Source organism: Canis lupus, chromosome 11 (genome assembly GCF_003254725.2).
Source record: "Canis lupus dingo isolate Sandy chromosome 11, ASM325472v2, whole genome shotgun sequence".
NCBI classification, from domain to species: Eukaryota; Metazoa; Chordata; class Mammalia; order Carnivora; family Canidae; genus Canis; species Canis lupus.
The window spans coordinates 60,983,835-61,003,558 of NC_064253.1; the positions used below are offsets into that span (position 1 = coordinate 60,983,835).

Sequence of the window (19,724 nt, forward strand, 5' to 3'; positions counted from 1 at the left end):
ATCTCACACCTGTTAAAATGACTTACTAAAAAAGACAGGGGCTAATAAATGTTGATGAGAATATGCAGAAAAGGGAACTCTTATTCACTGCTGATGGGAATGTAAATTGATGCAGGCACTAGAAAAACAGCATGAAGTTTCCTCAAAATATTAAAAATAGGGCTACCATATGATGATCCAGCAATTCCACCCTGGATACTTACCTGAAGGAAACAAAATCATTATCCCAAAGAGATTTTTGCCCCCCCCCGCCCCCATACATTGCAGGTTTATTTACAATAGTCAAGATATGGAAACAACCTAAGTGTCCCATCAATGTACAAATGGATAAGAAGATGTGGCATATATAGAGAATGGAATACTGTTTAGCCACAAAAAAGCAGGAAATCTTGTCATTTGTGGCCAAATAAGTAGACCTTGAAGGCATTATTGTTAAGGGACATAACAAACAGAAAAAGATTAGATAACTATATGATCTCACTTTATATGTGGAATCTAGAAAAACCAAACTCAGAAACAACAGATTGGTGGTTGCCAGAGGCAGGGGGTAGGGAATTGGATGAAGGTGGTCAAAAGGTACGAACTTCCAGTTGAGACAAGTTCTAGGGGTATAATATACAGCATGATGAGTATAGTTAACAATACTATATTGTATATTCGAAAGCATTTTGTCACAAGAAAACAAATTTTTAGCTATGTGAGGTGATGGATGTTAACTAGTAGTGATCATTTCACAATACGTACATATATCAAATAATTGTGTTGTACACTTTATGACCTATATACAATGTTAGAAGTCAATTATATCTCTATAAAACTGGGGAAAATGTTGCCATTTTTCCTGGTCATAATTTCTTCCATGAAATCTGAAATATTACTGAAGCAAACATTAATAAATCAGCCCTTGCTCAGCTGATAATTAGAAATTTTTCTTGTTATCACTGGTATGAGAAGTAATGCTAGAGCTTCCTCAGCTCTGATTCATTGCACTTTGTGTTTTGGGATCCTATTCCTTGGACGCAAAAATGCAATCTGAATTTCAGCATAGTCCTCTTCCAAAATGTATCATTTTCCAAAAATGTTATGGAAATGTCCATTTTTACTAAAAGTTACTATTAATTTTATTTCTAATCTAACTTTATACCTTTAGTATTCGTCCCATAAATAATGTTTCCCTATGACTATTCTCTCCCCACAAAACTATATGTAAACTGCTGACCAAAGGTGCTAAATGTAACAGCATTTTCTGAAGGGAGTAAAATTTATCATTGATAATAGAGAAGTAAAGAGAGAGAGCTATAATGTTGATTATTAATATAACTTTAAGAAAATGTTCAACAGGGACACCTGGGTGGCTCAGCGATTGAGCGTCTGCCTTTGGCTCAAGGCATGATCCTGGGCTCCCAGGATGGAGTCCCACATCGGGCTCCCCACAGGGAGTCTGCTTCTCCCTCTGCCTGTGTCTCTGCCTCTCTCTCTCTCTCTTTGTGTTTCTCATGAATAAATAAAATCTTAAAAAGGAAAGAAAGAAAGAAAGAAAGAAAGAAAGAAAGAAAGAAAGAAAGAAAGAAGAAAGAAAGAAGAAGAAGAAAGAAAGAAAGAAAGAAAGAAAGAAAGAAAGAAAGAAAAAGAAAGAAAGAAAGAAAGAAAAAGGAAAAGAAAGAAAGAGAGAAAGAGAAAGAAAGAAAGAAAGAAAGAAAGAAAGAAAGAAAGAAAGAAAGAAAGAAAGAAAGAAAGAAAAAATGTTCAACATTGTTAACCATCAGGGAAGTGCAATTACAAGCATAATGAGATATCACCGTACACCTACTAGAATGGCTAAAATTTTAAATAGTGATAACACCAAATACTGTAGTTGTCTCTTTTATAAAGGATTTCTTTTTGCATGTGTACTGTGTACCATGGTTTGTACTATGATTTTACTAGAGTGCCCTTCAACATGTTACAAAAACTCTTATAACACTCTTTATAAAAAATTTATTTTTTTAATTTTTTTAAAGATTTTATTTATTCAGAGACACAGAGAGAGAGAGAGAGGCAGAGACACAGGCAGAGGGAGAAGCAGGCTCCATGCAGAGAGCCCAACGTGGGACCCCATCCAGGGTCTCCAGGATCACGCCCTGGGCTGCAGGCGGTGCTAAACCGCTGCACCAGCGGGGCTGCCCTCTTTATAAAAAAATTAAAGGAATAATCTTACCACAATTTTTGTGCTGTACTAATCAAAACAGTATGACACTAGCATAATGCACTAGAGACCGCAAGGGCTTTGGTGTTGTACAAACTTGGACTCAAATCCAGGGGTGCCACTTCCTAGTTTTATGATCTTGGGCTAATTATTTAACTTTTGAGTTCCAACTTTTTTTCAATTCAGGGGGCTGAAATTAATGTCTACCTTTAAGGGTTATTATAAGAAATATAGGAAATCTGTAGTATCTGGTACACTGTTCAGTGCATAGTAGATGTTTAATAAATGGTGGCTCTTGTGAATAGTATCTTGCTTTTATTTCTACTTTTGGAATAAATCCCATGAACTTATATTTTCCCAATAAACCCAAGTAATTTTTTTTCTGTAAGATTAGATATTTAAGAGTTCTCTTGGGTAGAGGACCCTGTCCTAAGGTCTGGTGATAAGAAAGGACCCTAGCCTCAAGGGCACAGGTGCATGCTCTGTCTTTTGGGGAGACAGGACATGGGATTAATTGATTCTCAAAGACCAGGCTTGGATAAGGAGACCAAAAGTCCCAGACTTTGTAGAAGGCAGCCTGAGCACCCTAGGCTAGAAAAAGCTCTAGGAAGGAGGGCAAGGAAGGGACGATGAGGTGTAACTTGATCTTAAGACATTATTAGTGAACAGTAACTTTGAATGAAGAAAGGGAAGAAAGCATTTCTGAACAAAAGAAGTCAGTGAAATCATGGAATGGGCTTTGTAGGACAGTACATAAGACCACTTGGCTATACATGGATAAATAGTGGGGGGGAAAAGACAGCTAGAAAAGCGGGCAAGGAACAGATTGGGGGCAGGGGGACCTGAATATACTGCTGTGAAGTTTGGATAAAAGAAAGTGTAGAAAGGTTATTTGAATAAGAACATGATGTTTTTAATCAACACTCCTGGCTAGATTACTACTCACGCGTACTATGTTGGGGGCTGAGGTCCATTTGTTGACTCAGGAAATATTCATGAAGCACCTCCAAGGCCAGAGTGGGGATTTAGAAGAATTTAGGTTCACTGAGACTGATCCCATGAAATCAGTCTAGGACAAGTCCATTTCCACCCAGCCAGATTCTGCTGCCTGGGTCAGAGAGCTGAAGCTGGGACTACTCCCTGGCAAGGTCTGGGCCAGCTTTAATGTCTGCTTGGATCCTAAGGGTGTCGAGTGTGGGAGGAGAGGAGCCCCAAGCACAGGTTGCGTCCTGTTAAAACAGCCCACTTCGGCTACAGTGTGAGTTTCAGAATCGTATCTGAAACCCTAGCTAGCTGGTCTTGGACTTATTTCACATAACTTGTAAGGAAACCAGATCTCCACCAGCTAGAAAAGATGGATATGCTCTTGGGTAGTACAGAAGTATCTGTATTATGCAAAAGCAAATGTGAGAGCTGTGGCAAGAAACCAAGGTTTCCCCTATAGGTTTTTTTTATTGGTTATATTTCAAATGACATCCTCTAATTGTCCCTAAGAAGCCCCGGTGGCGTCTCCTGAAAACATCTGCTGAATTTGAGGACTAAGGGGGTGCCTCCCTCATCCCCTCGGTATATGTGTTTGGTTTGGGCTTTGTCCGTCTGGAAAGCAGAGGGCTCTGGGCAGCTCAGGCCTGGCAGATTTCCCCCACCTGCCTAAAATATAGCTCAGGGGGGCAGAGGCCCCTTCCTAGTCCAATCCTGTGCCTTCACTTTCCAGCCCTGGGAGCTGTGGCCTTTATTTCAAGTCTGGTCCCCAGGGGGCGGAGTGGGGAATGAGGACAGCTGATAAGCCTGACATTATTGACTTTATGGGGAGTATTCAGTGAATTTACTTTCTGCAAGAAGGCTGCACTCTTATCTGCTGCCCACAGAGCATCCAAATCCCCATCTAGGGGACCCATTTGATGAGTTATGTCTCTTATACAAAGACCAGAGAATATAAAAAGGAGAAAGGGGAGTCACACCCCACCTCTTTCTTTTCTCCAGTACCTTGCTCTGCTCCCCGTTCCTCTCCCCCCAATTCCCCTTGCTTTCCCACTGCCCTGGGGGTTATTGGCTGGAAGTAGCACTCTCCACTCCAGGCCTACAGAGCGAAGGCCAAATCAGCCTGGTCTTGAGAGTCAGCAGCTGGGCACACCCAGGGCTGTGCATCCCTCTAGTTGTAACTATGGGAAGAAAAGCCCGCTCACTTTAGGCAGTTCTATGCCGTGCTTTCTATTGCAATGGTCAACATTTGCTCTGGACAGGCCTCAACACCAGGTGTCCTGATAGAGATATGTGTGTGCATGTGTGTCTGGGTGTTACCAAGGAGTCCTGGGTCTGGGGAGCCTTGGAGGGTGGAAATTAATGGTAAAAGAGAGACTGATGCTCAAGAGAAGCTTTTCTTTCCCCTCTTTGATATCTCCCTCACCCAGCTCTGGGTTCTGTTTGCTTCAAATACCAGAAGGAAATAAATGCTTCTTAGCAGCACAGGACCCAAAGTAACTGGGAGAAGAGAAGTGGGAGCCAGGATAGCTGGGGGGGGGGGGCGGGGGGGGGGGGCAAATGAAAGGAAAAAAGTGCCCTTTGAACGATATTAGAAGCATGTGTTCAGACTCTCCATTTAGTTTTTGGATAGGGTTTTTCTGGCAATGAAAATGAAAACACAATGTATTGAGCGGCTATGATTTTTATTAGATGCCTATTCTCACCATTTTTAAGCATTTACTCCAAATCATTCACTGAATCTTCACAATAAGCCATGAAGCTAATGTTTCCAACTCACATGAGAATATTGGAACTGGGAGACTAGTGTAGGAATGAGGATTCAGGCAGTCAGCCTGCCTCTGCAGCCATAGCAAAGGCCTTCTTTGAGCTGTCACCCACTTGGTGTTTCTTAATACTTTATTGCACTTAATTCATAGCAAAGTGAGTATTTGTTATTCCCATGTTATAGAAAACAGCCTCAGAAAGGTAAAATATGGGGGGGGGGGTTGGCAATTCTATCAGCTTTTTGTTTCTTAAGTCAAGTAGCCAGTTTAATTGAGAAAGTTTCAAAGCAGCATGGGTCTGGAAAGCAATTTATAAATTCCTCTACTTGCAATCCAAACCAGTAGCCTTATCATTGCACTTGTCCCAGGCAAAGCACAAGATTAGACAGCAGACAGAGAAAACAGGAAATGAGAAAAGGCATCAAGAAGACAGTGTTACAACAGTGCAGGAAATCTTTGCAAATCTGATTGTAGATGGATCACCCACCCTTCCCCTCTTCTTTATTCAAACAGGGCCTTAGGTTTGGATCCAGTTGAGGACCACCACTGAGATTCAACGTTGACTGCTTCTGAAATGCAGGATGTCTGGCAGGCTATGGCAATCTTCCAAGTAAGGATAACTTTGTTTACCGAGTAATATTGTCCTCTTCTTTTGTCAACTAAAGTCACTGTAAGCTGCAGGGAAAACCTCAGTGGACAGCACATTTGTTTCCTTATATATCAATACCATTTTTTCCTTTATTGTTTCTATCTGTGAGTATGTCCAGGGCCGCAAGACTAGTGTACATCAGAGACTCTGGTCTGCAGATTCTACTATCTTTCCTTTTCTGGCCAAACTAGGAAACAACCTCAGGAAAGTCCGAAAATGATGAGAAAGCAGCCAGATCTCTCTTTCCTTATGACAGAAGACCAAAGCTCTCACTCAGCCAGCACCCTTCCCAGCGCTCTAGTAGAGATGAGGCCATGTCAGCTTATTTCTCCCTCCAGATGCCCTGGTTTCTTACATCACCTGCTTTCGTCTGCACCCGCTTGCTTTATTACTTTTTTATTTGCAGGAGGTCGAAGAAGGGGAGGCAGGAAGAGCATCTGAGGAGGTAAGCTAATCACTAAGTGGCTCTATGGGTCCTGTGAACGAAGTGACATTAATGTCCATGAGGATTTACAGCCTCTGCTGGCTCTGGGAAGATATTTGTCCAAGGACCACTAGTAAAACAGAGTCAGCTGCAAGTGAAGTCTTGCTTCTTTGGGCATACTTTTTAGTATTTCACTTGTTTGGGAGCAATATTTTGTTTTGTCAAGGATGATAACTTGTTATGTAATTTTATAATCAAGATATATAATTTCTCATATTAAATGGAAAAAGTGTGTGTAATGCTTTGCATGACACCTAGTACTTAGTGCTAAATAATGGGATAGAGAATTTGACACCTGGCCCCCAGTTGGTGCTTGATATCACCCCCTAGGTCAAGCAGCATCCGCTCTCCTGTCACAACCTGCTAGCTAGTCTCCTCACATTGTTTCTCACCCCTCTGTGTACAGCAGCCAGAATGTTCTTCTCTTCTCCTTAAAAAACAATCACCCCTCCCAAAAAAAAATAAATAATAAATAAATAAATAAATTAATTAATTAATTAATTAATTAAAAAAAATCACCCAAACCTGTCCCATGGCCTTGGAAGCATTCGTTTCATAGAAACAAGCTATGTGTCTTCTGACAGAAAGCAGGGCAGGCTGGAGGCAGCTGTTTGGAGAAATGAGTCAGCGCTGTCTTGCATTCATTCAACAAATGTCTTATCAAGCAGCTTTTATGTGCAGTGAACACTGTGGGGTTTAGTGATTAACAAAGCTAAGTCCTTGCCCTCTTGACATTTACAGTGTATAACAGGCAAGCCAATAAGCAAGTAAACTAGAATGAGATTTGCTTTGAAGAATTCACCATGGTGATGGGGCACTTTTAAAAAACCAGAGTCAAAAGAATTTTAATTAACCAAATAAAGTTTCACAGAAGGATAAAACCTATGACCAAGAGTCATACCCACACAGCTTCAAATTAACTGTAAAAGAACAAGCACAGTTTTTTTTGGAAAATGCAAAGTAGGTTGTATTAATATAAAATTCATGACAAAAAGCAAAGCAAAGAGAACCATTTTTATATTGATATGGAGTATAGTTCTCTAAATCAATAAAACTTCACTGAGTCTTCATGTGTCAAATGCATTGTATCTTAAAATATAAAGATCTAAAGCAAACTCTTCTGGAAAAACTGAAAGGAAGGAACAGATATGAAATAATAGAGGGAGATTTTCATACAACTCTGTCAAATAGATTAAAATAGACCAAAAGGATGTGAAGGATTATGTTAATGGTTGTATATAAAAACATTTTATTTTTCAAACAGGATATTTACCTCCTTTTTATTGCTAATGGATCATTTATAACAGTTGATCATGTTTTACCAAAGAGAAAGCTCTCAATAAATATCCCAAACAAAAGAATATACAGTGTATCTTTGACTATACCACAGTGAAATTAGAAATTAATAGTAAATTGTTACCAAAAGATACAATGATAAAGAAATTTTAAAAGCACCTTCAAAAAGAAAAATTAAAATAAACAACAGATGTTAGAAACTAATGACAGTGATAGCATAAATGGAAACACAGAATGACACCAAAGATATATCAGAATATAATTCATAGCCAGAAAATTAATAAAATAAACATTCAATCTAAGAATGGGATGTGGAGAGAAAACAAAATAAGCATAAGCAAATGAGAAAGGGCAGATTTAAAAACATAGAGTAGACATTAATACATTAGAAAATCATAAAAGTGTTGGAACACAGAGGTAGTTTTCAAAAACAATAAAATGTATAAGCTTCTGCAAAGCTAATCAAGAAGTCATGAACAACAACATGAGGAATGAGGAAAGCAACACAGATACAGATATATTTTTAAATTTTCATCTTTTTAAGATTTTATTTATTTGATAGCACAAATGGGGGAGGTGCAGAGGGGTGGGAGAAACAGACTCCCCATTAAGCAGGGAACCTGGACTTGGGGCTCAATCGCCGGACCCTGAAATCATGACCTGAGCTGAAGTCAGACACTTAATGACTAAGCCACCCAGGTGCCATCAGATATATATATATATATTTTAAAAATCGTTGAATAGCTGTATATAACACTTTGTTAATGATTCTGAAAAGTACCAAAATTAACCTAAGAGAGAACACTTGAAGGAACAAAACCTACCTAAAAGGATTTACTAGTGGATTCTATTAACTATCAAGAACCAGCTATTTCATGCAATGAATAAATTGATGGTTGCGGACACAATGGGTGGAAGAAAGGATGGATGGATGGATGGATGGATGGATGGATGGATGGATGGATGGATGGAGTAGGGAGGAAGGAGTTTTAAGACTGGAGAGGTAAGGCTGATGCTTGACCTCCAGCCAAAATGACCTTGGCTCACAACCACCTGGGATGACAGAAATCCCTTCTGCAAACCTCAGGTTTGGTCTCTCCTGAAGCTGACAACCCCTGCACACAGGACTAGAGGTCCAGGATTCACAGGCTAATCCAGACAGATCAATTAAGCCAGTAGAACCCGGCTCTCCTAGCGGCCTACCCTTCCCTCGCCAGGAGTCTGCAGGTGCAGTCTCTCCAGGGGGCAGTGAGAGCCATGAATAGTAAGGGTTTTAGCTCAAGCACACAGAGGCGTTTAGCTGCCCAAACTTAATCCCTCAATAATCGGATTATGTAAATTCCTCCTTCAACCCCTTCCCCTGGGGGACGGGACCTAGCCCCTAACTCTCAGCACTGGGAGACCGGGATGGAAGAGCGCCCATCATCGGAAGAATCACTGCCAGTGGAATGGGGCACCGAAAAATGTTTCCCCATTTTAAAAATAAAGGCAACAATAACGTGTAAGACAGTTTTGAGAAGAAAGCAAATGTCGACCCTGGTCCCAGTGTGCCAGTATAGTTGGGTCTCTTTCTCTGTAATCTTTGCCCTCCTGTCAGTTCTTGTCCAGTTGTGCACAGATCCCACTCCACAGCTTATTGTTTCATTTGGCATCACACATTTCTGCCCTTGCTACCCAGTTGCGACATTTTTAAAAAAGATTTTATTTATTTATTCACGAGAGACAGAGAGAGAGAGAGGCAGAGACACAGGCAGAGGGAGAAGCAGGCTCCATGGAGCCGGACGTGGGATTAGATCCCAGGACTCCAGGATCACACCCTGGGCTGAAGGCGGCGCTTAACTGCTGAGCCACTCAGGCTGCCACCCCCCCCCCCTTTTTTTTTAGCAATCACAGACTATGCCACTAAGCAAATACATTTGCTAAGGTTTTTGGCTAAGATGAAGGGTAATATGGGTTCTTGGTTTAAAATATAATACACGGTCTAGGGCAGCCCCGGTGGCACAACTGTTGGGCACCGCCTGCAGCCTGGGGTGTGATCCTGGGGACCCAGGATGGAGTCCCACATCGGGCTCCCTGCATGGAGCCTGCTTCTTCCTCTGCCTGTGTCTCTGCCTCTCTCTGTGTCTATGAATAAATAAATAAAATCTTTTAAAAAATATAATACGCGGTCTATCAGAATAGTGATGTCACAGGGCTTGGTAGAAAAACATGGGCACTGGGAATCTGCAGTTCCCCTTCCACAGCCCACAAAGCAGACAGAAGGGCAGAAAGAGGACAAATGGAGGATGGAAATATCATCTGGAAATATCAAAGTGTGTTTCTAAGGGCCCCCTTTGTGCACAAGTTGATCAATTTTCTCCAACTCACTCCCCACTCCCGTTCCATCCTTTGCATTGCTACCAGATGAGTGTTGGAACCTGTAAACCTAAACATATCATTCTCATCATCTTCAATCCATGCAGCTGGCTTCACATGGATTGGCTTCTCCTCCACTCCTACCTGTGTAATTCCTTCAGTCTTTCCCACCCTTCTGCCCACGTACCCAGGCAACTGTAACTCCTGCCTTTTTAGATGTGCTTTAGATGACTCCGTATTAGTTCTTCTCCAGTACCCAGCGGGTGCCCATTTCCTACATTCTAGATCCCATTCTGGGTATCCAGGACCCCTGGATTTAGACCACACTCTGTGTATCTAGGACTCCCTGAATTTCTGCTCAAATGGCCCTGAGCCTATTTTCAGAGCCTGCACAGGGTTCTTCCTTAGGTCCGTGTGGGCTGGGAGTCCACATCATATACACAAAGCCCTTCACCGAGCAGAACAGAGCTGGGCAGTGGGGAAAGAATGGGGATGGCTCAGAAGTCTCCATCTGTACCTTTGTCCTGGATCCCACAGATGTCAGAGGCAGCCCTGCCTCAGGGCCGGGTTTAAATGCCATCCCCCTCACAAGCAATCTCTGATCCTCCTGTTAGAATCTTGTTCACACTCTCTAGCACTCAGGACTCTCTTGTATTTAGTCATTATGGCCATGCCTCTCCCTCCCAAAAGCTGTGAACTCCTTGAATGCAGATGTAGTGTTTTCTTCACCTTCTTGCTTCTGGAAACTCTAACAATTCACACAAAAGCTTTTTAAAAAATTTATAATAAGAAATATAATAAAAATATAATAAATACATATATATGAAGAGGGACAAACAATCTCAGAGTCTCAGTGAGGCTTGCTTAAAACAGTGAAGATTGACTCCTCGCTCATGTTACATGAGGGCTGTGGTTGGTTATGGCTTTGCTCTATGGCTGTCAGGCTGAAAGAGCAACCCCAACCCCAAACATTTCTCATGACAGCCCAACTAGGAATCACTCTTAGAGCTTCCCCTCCATCACTGCAGATGTCAGGTCTGCCCACACTCTGTTGGCTGATGCAAGTCTCATGGCCAAGCCAGGATGTGGGCAGAGAAATCCCCTCCCACCACCTACAGGGAGGCACTGTCCAGCACATGGGTGGGGTTATATAATCTCCCAGGAAAGGGAGCCAGTAGTTGTCCTTATAGTCCTATTGTTGTTACAACAGTCCTATTTTAAATAGTCCTATTTTACAGATGAGGAGACTGAGGCAGGGAGAAGTTATATAATTTGCCTAGGGTCACATAAGGGGGTAGACCAGGGATTTCAATTTGGGCAGCAACTCCAGAGTCCTTCACTTTTATCCATGAAACTATAATGTATTGTGAATTTATGATTTTAAATCCCATGCTGGGTCCTTTAGAGAATGTGATATCTAGAAATTCTTTACTTACCCATTCATTATTCAGCCAATGTTTGATGAATGCCTATTCACTGGGGTTGGGAGGAGACAGATGAAGTAAATAAGTAAAATATTGCTAAACGGAAAGGAGCACTAAAGAGAGAATAAAGCAGGGCAGGAGGATGAAAAGTCCTTATGTATGTGAAGGTGCAATTTTAGATGTCGTTCTCAGAATCTTCATAAGAAGGTGACATTTGGGGGAATCCCTGGGTGGCTCAGTGGTTGGGTGCCTGCCTTTGGCCCAGGGTGTGATCCTGGGGACCCGGGATCCAGTCCCACGTCAGGCTCCCTGCATGGAGCCTGCTTCTGCCTCTTTCTCTCTCTCTGTGTCTCTCATGAATAAATAAATAAATAAATAAAATCTTTAAAAAAAAATAAAAGGTGACATTTGACCAAAGACAGGAAGAATGTCAGTTTCTTGAGGGCAGAGATTTGTGTGTTTTGTTTGAAGTTGTCTCCCGGCACCTGTACAGGGTGGACCATAGTAGGTGCTCAGTAATAACCGTGCAATGGATGAAAGGAGGTGAGGTGGGGGTGGGAAACTACGTGGGTAACTTGGAGGCAGAGTGTTTCAGGCAGCGAAAACAGTGCAAAGGCCCTGAGGCGGGAGTGCGTTGGGTACGTTCCTGAAACAACAAAGGTCAGAGTGGCTACAGTCGACTAAACCTGGGGGAGAGAAGGAACAGGCAGGTAAAGGGGGTCTTAGGGGCCCTCGTGAAGACTTCAGGTTAATTCTGAGTGAAATGGAGAGCCGCATAAGGGCTTTGAGCCAGAAGCCACAGGAATCCCAACTGGGTCGTTGAGTGATGCTGGAGTGTAGACCGAGAGGGCAGGTGTGGAGGCGGGAAGCCCCGTGGGCAGGGCGCTGAGTAACCTGCTCCGCGCTGGGCCGGGGTCGCCGTGCTTCCCGGCCCCTGGCGCCCCCGGCCCTCTCGGCGGGAGCCTCGTCCTGCGGGCGCGGGGCGCGGGAGGGGCGCGGGAGGGGCGCGCGGCGGCGGCGGGCAGGCCCCGAGTGGCCCGGAGACAAAGGGCCGCGCGCGTCCTATAAAGGCGGCGGCGGCGGCGGAGGCGGAGGCGCGCGTCCCGGCGAGGGCGCACACGGCCAGCGAGGCTGCGGCTCCCGGCTCCCGGCTCCCGGCTCCGCGAGGAGGTGCGTCGGCCCCGGGGGCGCGGGGGCTCGGAGGGCCGAGGACTCAATGGAAGCCCTGGGGGGGGCTCCGAGGTCGGGGCGGGGGGGACGCGGCTCCGGGGGAGCAAAGCGATGCCCTGCGCGGTCGGCCAGGCCGCCCCACCTGGGTGGGTGCTGCTGGAGGTCCCCCCGCGGCTCCTGCCAGGGCCGCTGCGGCGGCGTCCCGTCCCGGTGAGCGACTCGCCCGCAGCTGCAGGTCCCCAGCTCCGCAGCTGCAGGTGCCGACTCCGCAGGTGCAGGTCCCCAGCTCCGCAGGTGGAGGTGCCGACTCCGCAGGTGCAGGTCCCCAGCTCCGCAGGTGGAGGTGCCGACTCCGCAGGTGCAGGTCCCCAGCTCCGCAGCTGCAGGTGCCGACTCTGCAGGTTCAGGTGCCCAGCTCCGCAGCTGCAGGTGCCAACTCCGCAGCTGCAGGTGCCGACTCCGCAGCTGCAGGTGCCCAGCTCCAGGCCGAGCTGCCCCCCCGGCGCTGCAGGCCAAGGGAAGAGTCGGGAAGTGAAGGGGCGAGGGCCGCAGGTGGGGCGGGGCTGGCAGAGGATTCAGGTGCAGCAGGCGGGTGCCCACACAAAGACTGCTTGCTACTCAGGGAAACGCATTTATTAGAACATCAACATGCGGAGGTGTCTAAGGAGGAAAGTAGTTTGCATAATAGTGTGTGTTCTGATATTTAAAGGACATATGTGTTATGTATAAAGTACACACACCAGACTGGCTACTGCTGGGCGATCAGATTGAAGGTATAGATAGAGAACCTTCTGTGTTTTACTTTATGCACCTACGGACAGCTCGTTTGTTGGTTGTTTTGTTTTGTTTTTTCTTGGAAGAGCATGTGATTACTTCTGTACTGATTTCAAAAGGCAACGCTATGCCCAGTGTGGGAGGTTAGGCATCTTCCCTTAACCTGTCTATGTAAATCACCTTTCTCTCCTTCTGGAGACTGTTTTCACTTATTTTCGAGAAAAAGATGGACGAAGAGACAAATACATATGACCAAATGAAAGAATGAGGAATTTAAAGTCTTATGAACAAAGAGCCACATGATCTGACTGCCTGGGACAGGCCACTGCAGGAATGTTAGCTGTGAGCCTGGGCTGCACCCTTTTCTTGTTGACCTGGACTCTGTGTCCAGAGACCACTGTCACAGAAAAGCAGCAATCCCTATTGGGGGCATTGGCTACTTTCTGTGGGGGGATAATTGTCATTCTTTTCTTTGGTAACCTGTTATCTTCAGTGAGGACAATATAAGAGAGGGAAGTTTGTGTCCAACTATATATATTCCTATTATATTTACCATTACATTCCCCCTGCCCAGGTGTTCCTAATCCCAGGTCCATGACACCTATCCAACCAGACGGATGTAAATAGAAATCAGGGGTTCTGTGTATTTGGATGGGGAGAATTTACATTTTTACTTCTAGTAACCTTTCATCTAAATTTAGCCTTTCCTTTATTTACAAATGTGGGTAATAAAAAGTAGTACAGGTGACAATGTCACCAACAAAAATCATAAATACCTTCCTCTCACATATGTTGCAGATCTTTTGCTTATATATCATGGTGTAGAAATTATGGTAACACGTCATTTAATGTGTTAAAAACAAAGCACATTACTACTATATTGCATTTTAAAATTATTTTAAGAATTATTAATGATAATGGATTATTTTTATACGTCTATGTATTTCAACTCATGCATTTAAAATAATTATTTTGAGAAGGGAACCAAAAGCTTTTCACTTTGTGAAAATGATTTAAAATCATTGTCCTGGGATAGAGTCCTCCCCTAGACTTCCCCAGTCTGCCAAAAGAATCCATGCCACAAAAAGTTTATGTATCCTGACCCAGCAGGAGTCAGTGGTGACAAAGATGCATACATAGAGAGGCATGAGACACAGGCCATGCCACCAATTCCCCGTGTGACCCAGGGACAGCATGCTTTACTTCTTTTTTGACATCTATCAGGTGTTTTCTGATTTTGCAGCATCTGGTGTATTTTTTTAAGCTCTTAAATTATTCTGAGATCAAGCTTAGCAGTAATCGGGCCTTACAACTGGTAAAACACTAAATGCAATTTACTTTGATTTAATAAGTAGTTCGGTATTTTCCAGTGACCACTACTTTGAATTTTCCCAGCTTGTTAAAGACCTGATTTCTATTTCCCCCTGTGGAGGAGAGTAACACCCTTGAGGCTAAATCAACAAGGCATTATTAAGCTTCTTCTAGGACTGCAGGCTACATTTCTGAAGCCGAAGCCCATCTTTTCCTCTCCTTATTTCCTCTGTCTGCTTCTAGCACAATAGGATTGAGCCCTCTTAGAAGAGAACACCAGTTAGTTTATCCTGCTTAATCTTTCTCTTCCCAGCTTGAAAAGGACCACTACTGCCCCCCCCCCCCCGCCCCCGTCCCCGTCCCCCACACATAAGGAAGTAGAGTTGACTTAGTGAGTGAGCTAAACCCTCCTTTGACAAGAAAAGCTTGAAAGTAACTTTGCTCCTACAGTCCTGGCTGCAAAGCAGCCAGCCTCGTGGTGTAAACAAAACTGAATAGTTTTCTATCTAAAATCCCTTGATTTAGGTTCAAACTGTGATATTTTAGTTTTAATTGGCTATAGTTCTGATGGCACTCATATTTTTCATTGCAGATGAAGGATTAGGTTATTTGGAAATGAGTTAGATCAAAGACTATTAATAGGCTGTGCACTGTGGCATTTTAGAGCAGAAAGAGGCCTTTGGGATCACCTAGTTCACCCCCTTCAGTTTGGAAGGACACATGGTATGCCGGGAAGGCCCCTAGAACACTTGGGTAGAAGCTGCTTCTGTGCTTCTATAGCCCCTGTTTCGCTGTCCATTCACAAGACATTGGTTTCCCAGTGTCCAGCAGCCAGTAGAGTGTCAGACACATAGGGTCAGTAAGTGTTGTTACCTAAGCTCGGAGTGCATATGATTGTAATTGGATTATGGGTCCTACTAAGAATGTCTTCACAGAGAAAGGAAGTGGACCTGAGTGGCTGGTGGAGGGAGCCTGAGGCCAGCCAGTGAGCTTGGGCTGCCATGTTTTCTTACCACTGGGTTCTCAGCACAGCACCCAACCCAGATAGAAGCAGGAAAGGCCACAAGAACAGGGATGGAGAAATGTCCTGGGACCATACAGATGATTGAAAAATGCTATTCTTTGGAGTAATGACACTTATCATATGTATAAGGAAGAGAATGCTTGTTATTTATTAAGCACCTTTATAGCAGGCACATAGTATCTCATTTATATATTATATACTTCACATAACATATTACTGAATCCTCACAAGAACCCTGATGATGGCTTCATTTCCATTTTCCAGAGAAGAAATTGAGGCTACAGTAGTTAACTGATTTTCTCAGAATCATATAACTAAGAAATTGGGAGCTGAAATTTAAAACCAGGTCTTTCTACATTAAAGCACATAAACTTTCTTAGTTTTTGTCTATTATGAAGCAAATAATATGTGAGACCTTTCTTATTATAAAAATGTAAAATATTGGGGCAGCTGGGTGGTTCAGTGATTGAGCATCTGCTTTGGGCTCAGGTTGTGATCCCAGGGTACTGGGATCAAATCCCACATTGGGCTCCCCACAGGGAGCCTGCTTCTCCCTCTGCCTGTGTCTCTGCCTCTCTCTGTGTGTCTCTCATGAATATAAATAAAATCCTTAAAAAAATGTAAAATATTACTCAACTATAACAAAACACACTCATCTTCTTTTTCTATCTTCCCCCAACCCACTGTCCTCCCTTAAGGAACCACTATCAACAGTTTGACCTGAATCCTTCCAGGTATTTTGCACACACACACACACACACACACACACATATGCGCGTGCGCGTGTCCGTAGACATATAGAGCAGAACAAATACATAAATCAAGCTCAGACATTTTCTACTGCACGTAGCTTCTGTATCAGAAAAAAAAAATGCTAAGTTGCAATAAACATTTACTTTTCCCTGTTTTATTTGTAGAGATGGTGATTGTAATTATCTAATATTTATTGACCACTTACTGTGTGCCGAACACTTTGCTAAAATGGTTTACGTGGATCATTTTATGTGTCCTTACAGATGGTGCCCTGAGTCCCCCTTTACTTATGAGGCGTTTGATACATAGAGAGTTTAAGTAGATTGCTCAGGGTCCGACAGCTAAAGAGCAGAACCAAAAGCCAAAACAAGGTTCTGGCTCCGAAGCCTGTGTTCTTAACCACTGTATAGGTGCTTCCATTGGTGACTGATCCCTGTAGGGTCAGGGCTTGGTGGTAACAGTGACTTGTTCTAATTAATTGAGATCATCATTTGGTTCCTACAGAAGGGCAGAGATACCAGCACACAATGTAGTGAAATGACTTCTGGAATATGTCAGCGTCTCTTGGCCAATCCCGACAGTGTCTACAGTACTGTCACTACAGCCAACGCTGCTTGCGTATGTATAGAGCATGAGTTAATGCACAAAAAAACAGTGCCTGGCACAAAGCAAATGCTCTGTTTGCTCTTATTTTCCTTAGTTTATAGTTCACAGAATGCTTTCACGTGTAGTATTCCATTTAATCCTTACAACAAGCTGTGAGGAAAGGATGGTATAATTACACCCGTCGTATAGCTGAGGAATTGAGGCTCAGGCTGGTGAAGTGACTTAGGCAGCGCCTCACAGCTGGTTAGTGTTTGGTGCTTTGACCAGAACACACACCCTTGGAGGGACAAGGTGGCTTTTCCTCTATGTTGAACTCCTGCTGTACCTTCCTCCAGGATTACAGGGACCGGTGAGTGCACTGCTTCTTACCACACACAATTTTGATAGGGATGACGGGGTTCCTATTTCAAGAGTAGAGCACGGGTGCTCAATGTCCACCACACGCTGAGATCATAGAGAGGTTTGTTTGCTGATGCATCATCTACATTCCCATTAACACATGTTAATCCAAGCTGCCTGGGGTTGGAAAGGCAACCCAAGTGCAGGCTTGTGGAGGCCTGAATATCTTCTACAGCATCTATGGCAAATTGCCACCCTCACTTGCCCCTTGTCTTGTCTTCTTCTTACACCAAATATCCCCACTTCTGTTTTTCATACAATAGGGTTTCACAACTCTTCATCACTCTGTTCACCCTCCTCTAATTGTGGTCCAGTCTGGATATTTTAGATTTTGCACAGTGAGGCCCAACCCTCCAGGTGAGGTCTGCTGTCTTAAGAGGAGAGCTGTGTTAATGTCCTCATTCCTCAAATTATCTTATTAGTGAAGCCTAGGGTTAGAGCTTTTATTTTTTGAGAATTCATATTTAACTCCCTGTTGGCTGACTATATATTTTGTTTGCACAATACTAAATCCTATGCTATGCCTAATTCTGAACAGTTATGAAGAGTTAGTTCCAAAGGAAGTAGTGGGGTTACTGGGATAAAACCACCTTGTGATGGGGGCTCCAGAACAGGGAGGGAGAAAAAGGCTGAAGGGTATTGTTCTGACCCTATCCCTTCTTCTGCCACATTTTCTTCCGTTGTCAAAAGGAAGATTAAAAAAAAAAAAAAAAAAAGGAAAAACAAAAGCCACCATCACCAACCCCCCCCCCCCCAAAAAAAAAAACCCACAAACCTAAAAATGAGGAAGTGGAATTTCCTAAAACCTGGTTCAAAAAGATCTAACATCTCAAATTCTTGGCAGGACAGGTGATACCCACCGTCTCTTACACAGTACTGGGCCCTTTCTCTTTCCTGTCTCAGGACTTCAAACATGACCAGGAAGATCTTCACCAACACCAGGGAGCGGTGGAGGCAGCAGAATGTCAACAGTGCCTTTGCCAAGCTGAGGAAGCTCATCCCCACTCACCCTCCAGACAAAAAGCTAAGCAAAAATGAAACACTTCGCCTGGCAATGAGATATATCAACTTCCTGGTCAAGGTTTTAGGGGAGCAAACCCTGCAGCAAACGGGAGTGGCTGCTCAGGGAAACATTCTGGGACTCTTCCCCCAAGGATCCCACCTGCCGGACAGGACTCTTCTTGGTGACTACCAGGTTCCTTCACTTGACCCAAGCCCCAAAGTTGTGTAGTGGGGCTCTGGCTGTAATCACCCAGGGCAGCACTTGCTCAGAAGCCACTGGCCGTCGACAGCCTTTTGCATGTTCTGGTATCAACTTGATGAATAATTTGTGAGGCATGAATTTAAGTTCCACAGGAGATGGCTCAGGGACAGCTGAGCTGGAAAGGGGCTATGAGGCTTTGGAGTCTGCCACCAGCCCGGGCCTTTCAGGCAGAGCAACCCACCTCTATTTTATTTATCCAGGATCTGCATAACATGTTGTTTGTGGGGGAAAAAAAAGAAAAAAGAAGAAAAAAAACATAGGTTAAACACAGGTTTGAAAACCACCGCTTTACTCAATTTGTTTTCAATACAAGGAAGGAGTTTTCTCATAACAGATCTCAGATGGATGAGTAGAAAATGCTTCCCTCAAAATGTATTTTTTTTTTCGAAATGTATTTTAAAGTTTGTTTTGAAAAATGAGATATATGTGATGGAGGGTGAATGAAATAAGGTTGATGAATGTGAAGACAACCCTCATGGAAACCAACATGAACTCCCTGCGGAAGTTCAGGGAAAAGACCCTCCTGACCTGTGAGGATTACAGGAACATGGCCAATACATGTGGAAGAGCTCTGTATCCCTTATCCCTGTGGAAATACGAAGTGTTGCCTGTGTTGAGCCATTTATATATGTGTTATCTCTAAAGCCAAAAGGTGGATTATATCTGTGAGAGGAAAGGACTTGATAATTTATGAAGTAGAGTTCATAGTTTTCTTATGAAAAACAGCTGAACTAGGTTATCTAAACCCTTAGTTGCACATGTCAGACATTAAAACTTTTCATTCAGCCTGAGTTTCTGCTATTTAAGACCTGTAAAATTCAAATATAATTATGAAAATCCAAATGTTACCATTTAACGACTCATTTGACAGCTTAGTTTAAACAAAAGATCTAGAGTAGACAATAGGAATGTAATACCAGACTTTAATGAATTAATGAATTTGTAATTTGTCTTCCTTGCTATGGAGCATTAGCTCAATCCTATTCTGGGAGGGGTTGTACCCACTAGTCAATGAAACAGTGTGGATCTGGCAAAAGTACTCACAACCATGTGCCACCCTGATGATTGGATTCAAAGATGGATTCAAAGATGAATCCCATAGCTGAGCCCAGAATACAAATAATAGCATTTGATGGTCTCTGGGACATTTGATTTCCCTAAAGTTCTTGACATAGCCTTGGTTTTAAAACCTTCTGAACCACAGGTAGGAAATTGATGGATTTGCAATTATGGATTTTCAGTGTGTACACAACAGAGGAATTTAAATTTCCTGCTACTCCAGA

The 19,724-nt window shown here is 43.4% G+C and overlaps 1 protein-coding gene across 5 annotated transcripts in view; it reads left to right on the plus strand.

Annotated features, from left to right (window-relative positions):
• Positions 1–19,232, plus strand: part of TAL2 (TAL bHLH transcription factor 2) — a 63,848-nt gene extending 44,616 nt beyond the window's left edge. For 4 of the 5 annotated variants that reach the window (XM_035697215.2, XM_049116346.1, XM_025432930.3 and 1 more), the window contains exons 2-4: positions 5,446–5,542; positions 5,988–6,026; positions 18,081–19,232. In XM_035697215.2, coding sequence (XP_035553108.1) covers positions 5,514–5,542; positions 5,988–6,026; positions 18,081–18,408 — 396 coding nt within the window. In that variant the 5' untranslated portion in view covers positions 5,446–5,513 and the 3' untranslated portion in view covers positions 18,409–19,232. Of the gene's footprint in view, positions 1–5,445; positions 5,543–5,987; positions 6,027–12,182; positions 12,311–18,080 lie in introns of those variants that run through there. The other variant, XM_025432933.3, reaches the window with a different exon arrangement.
• Positions 19,233–19,724: the final 492 nt, after the last annotated feature.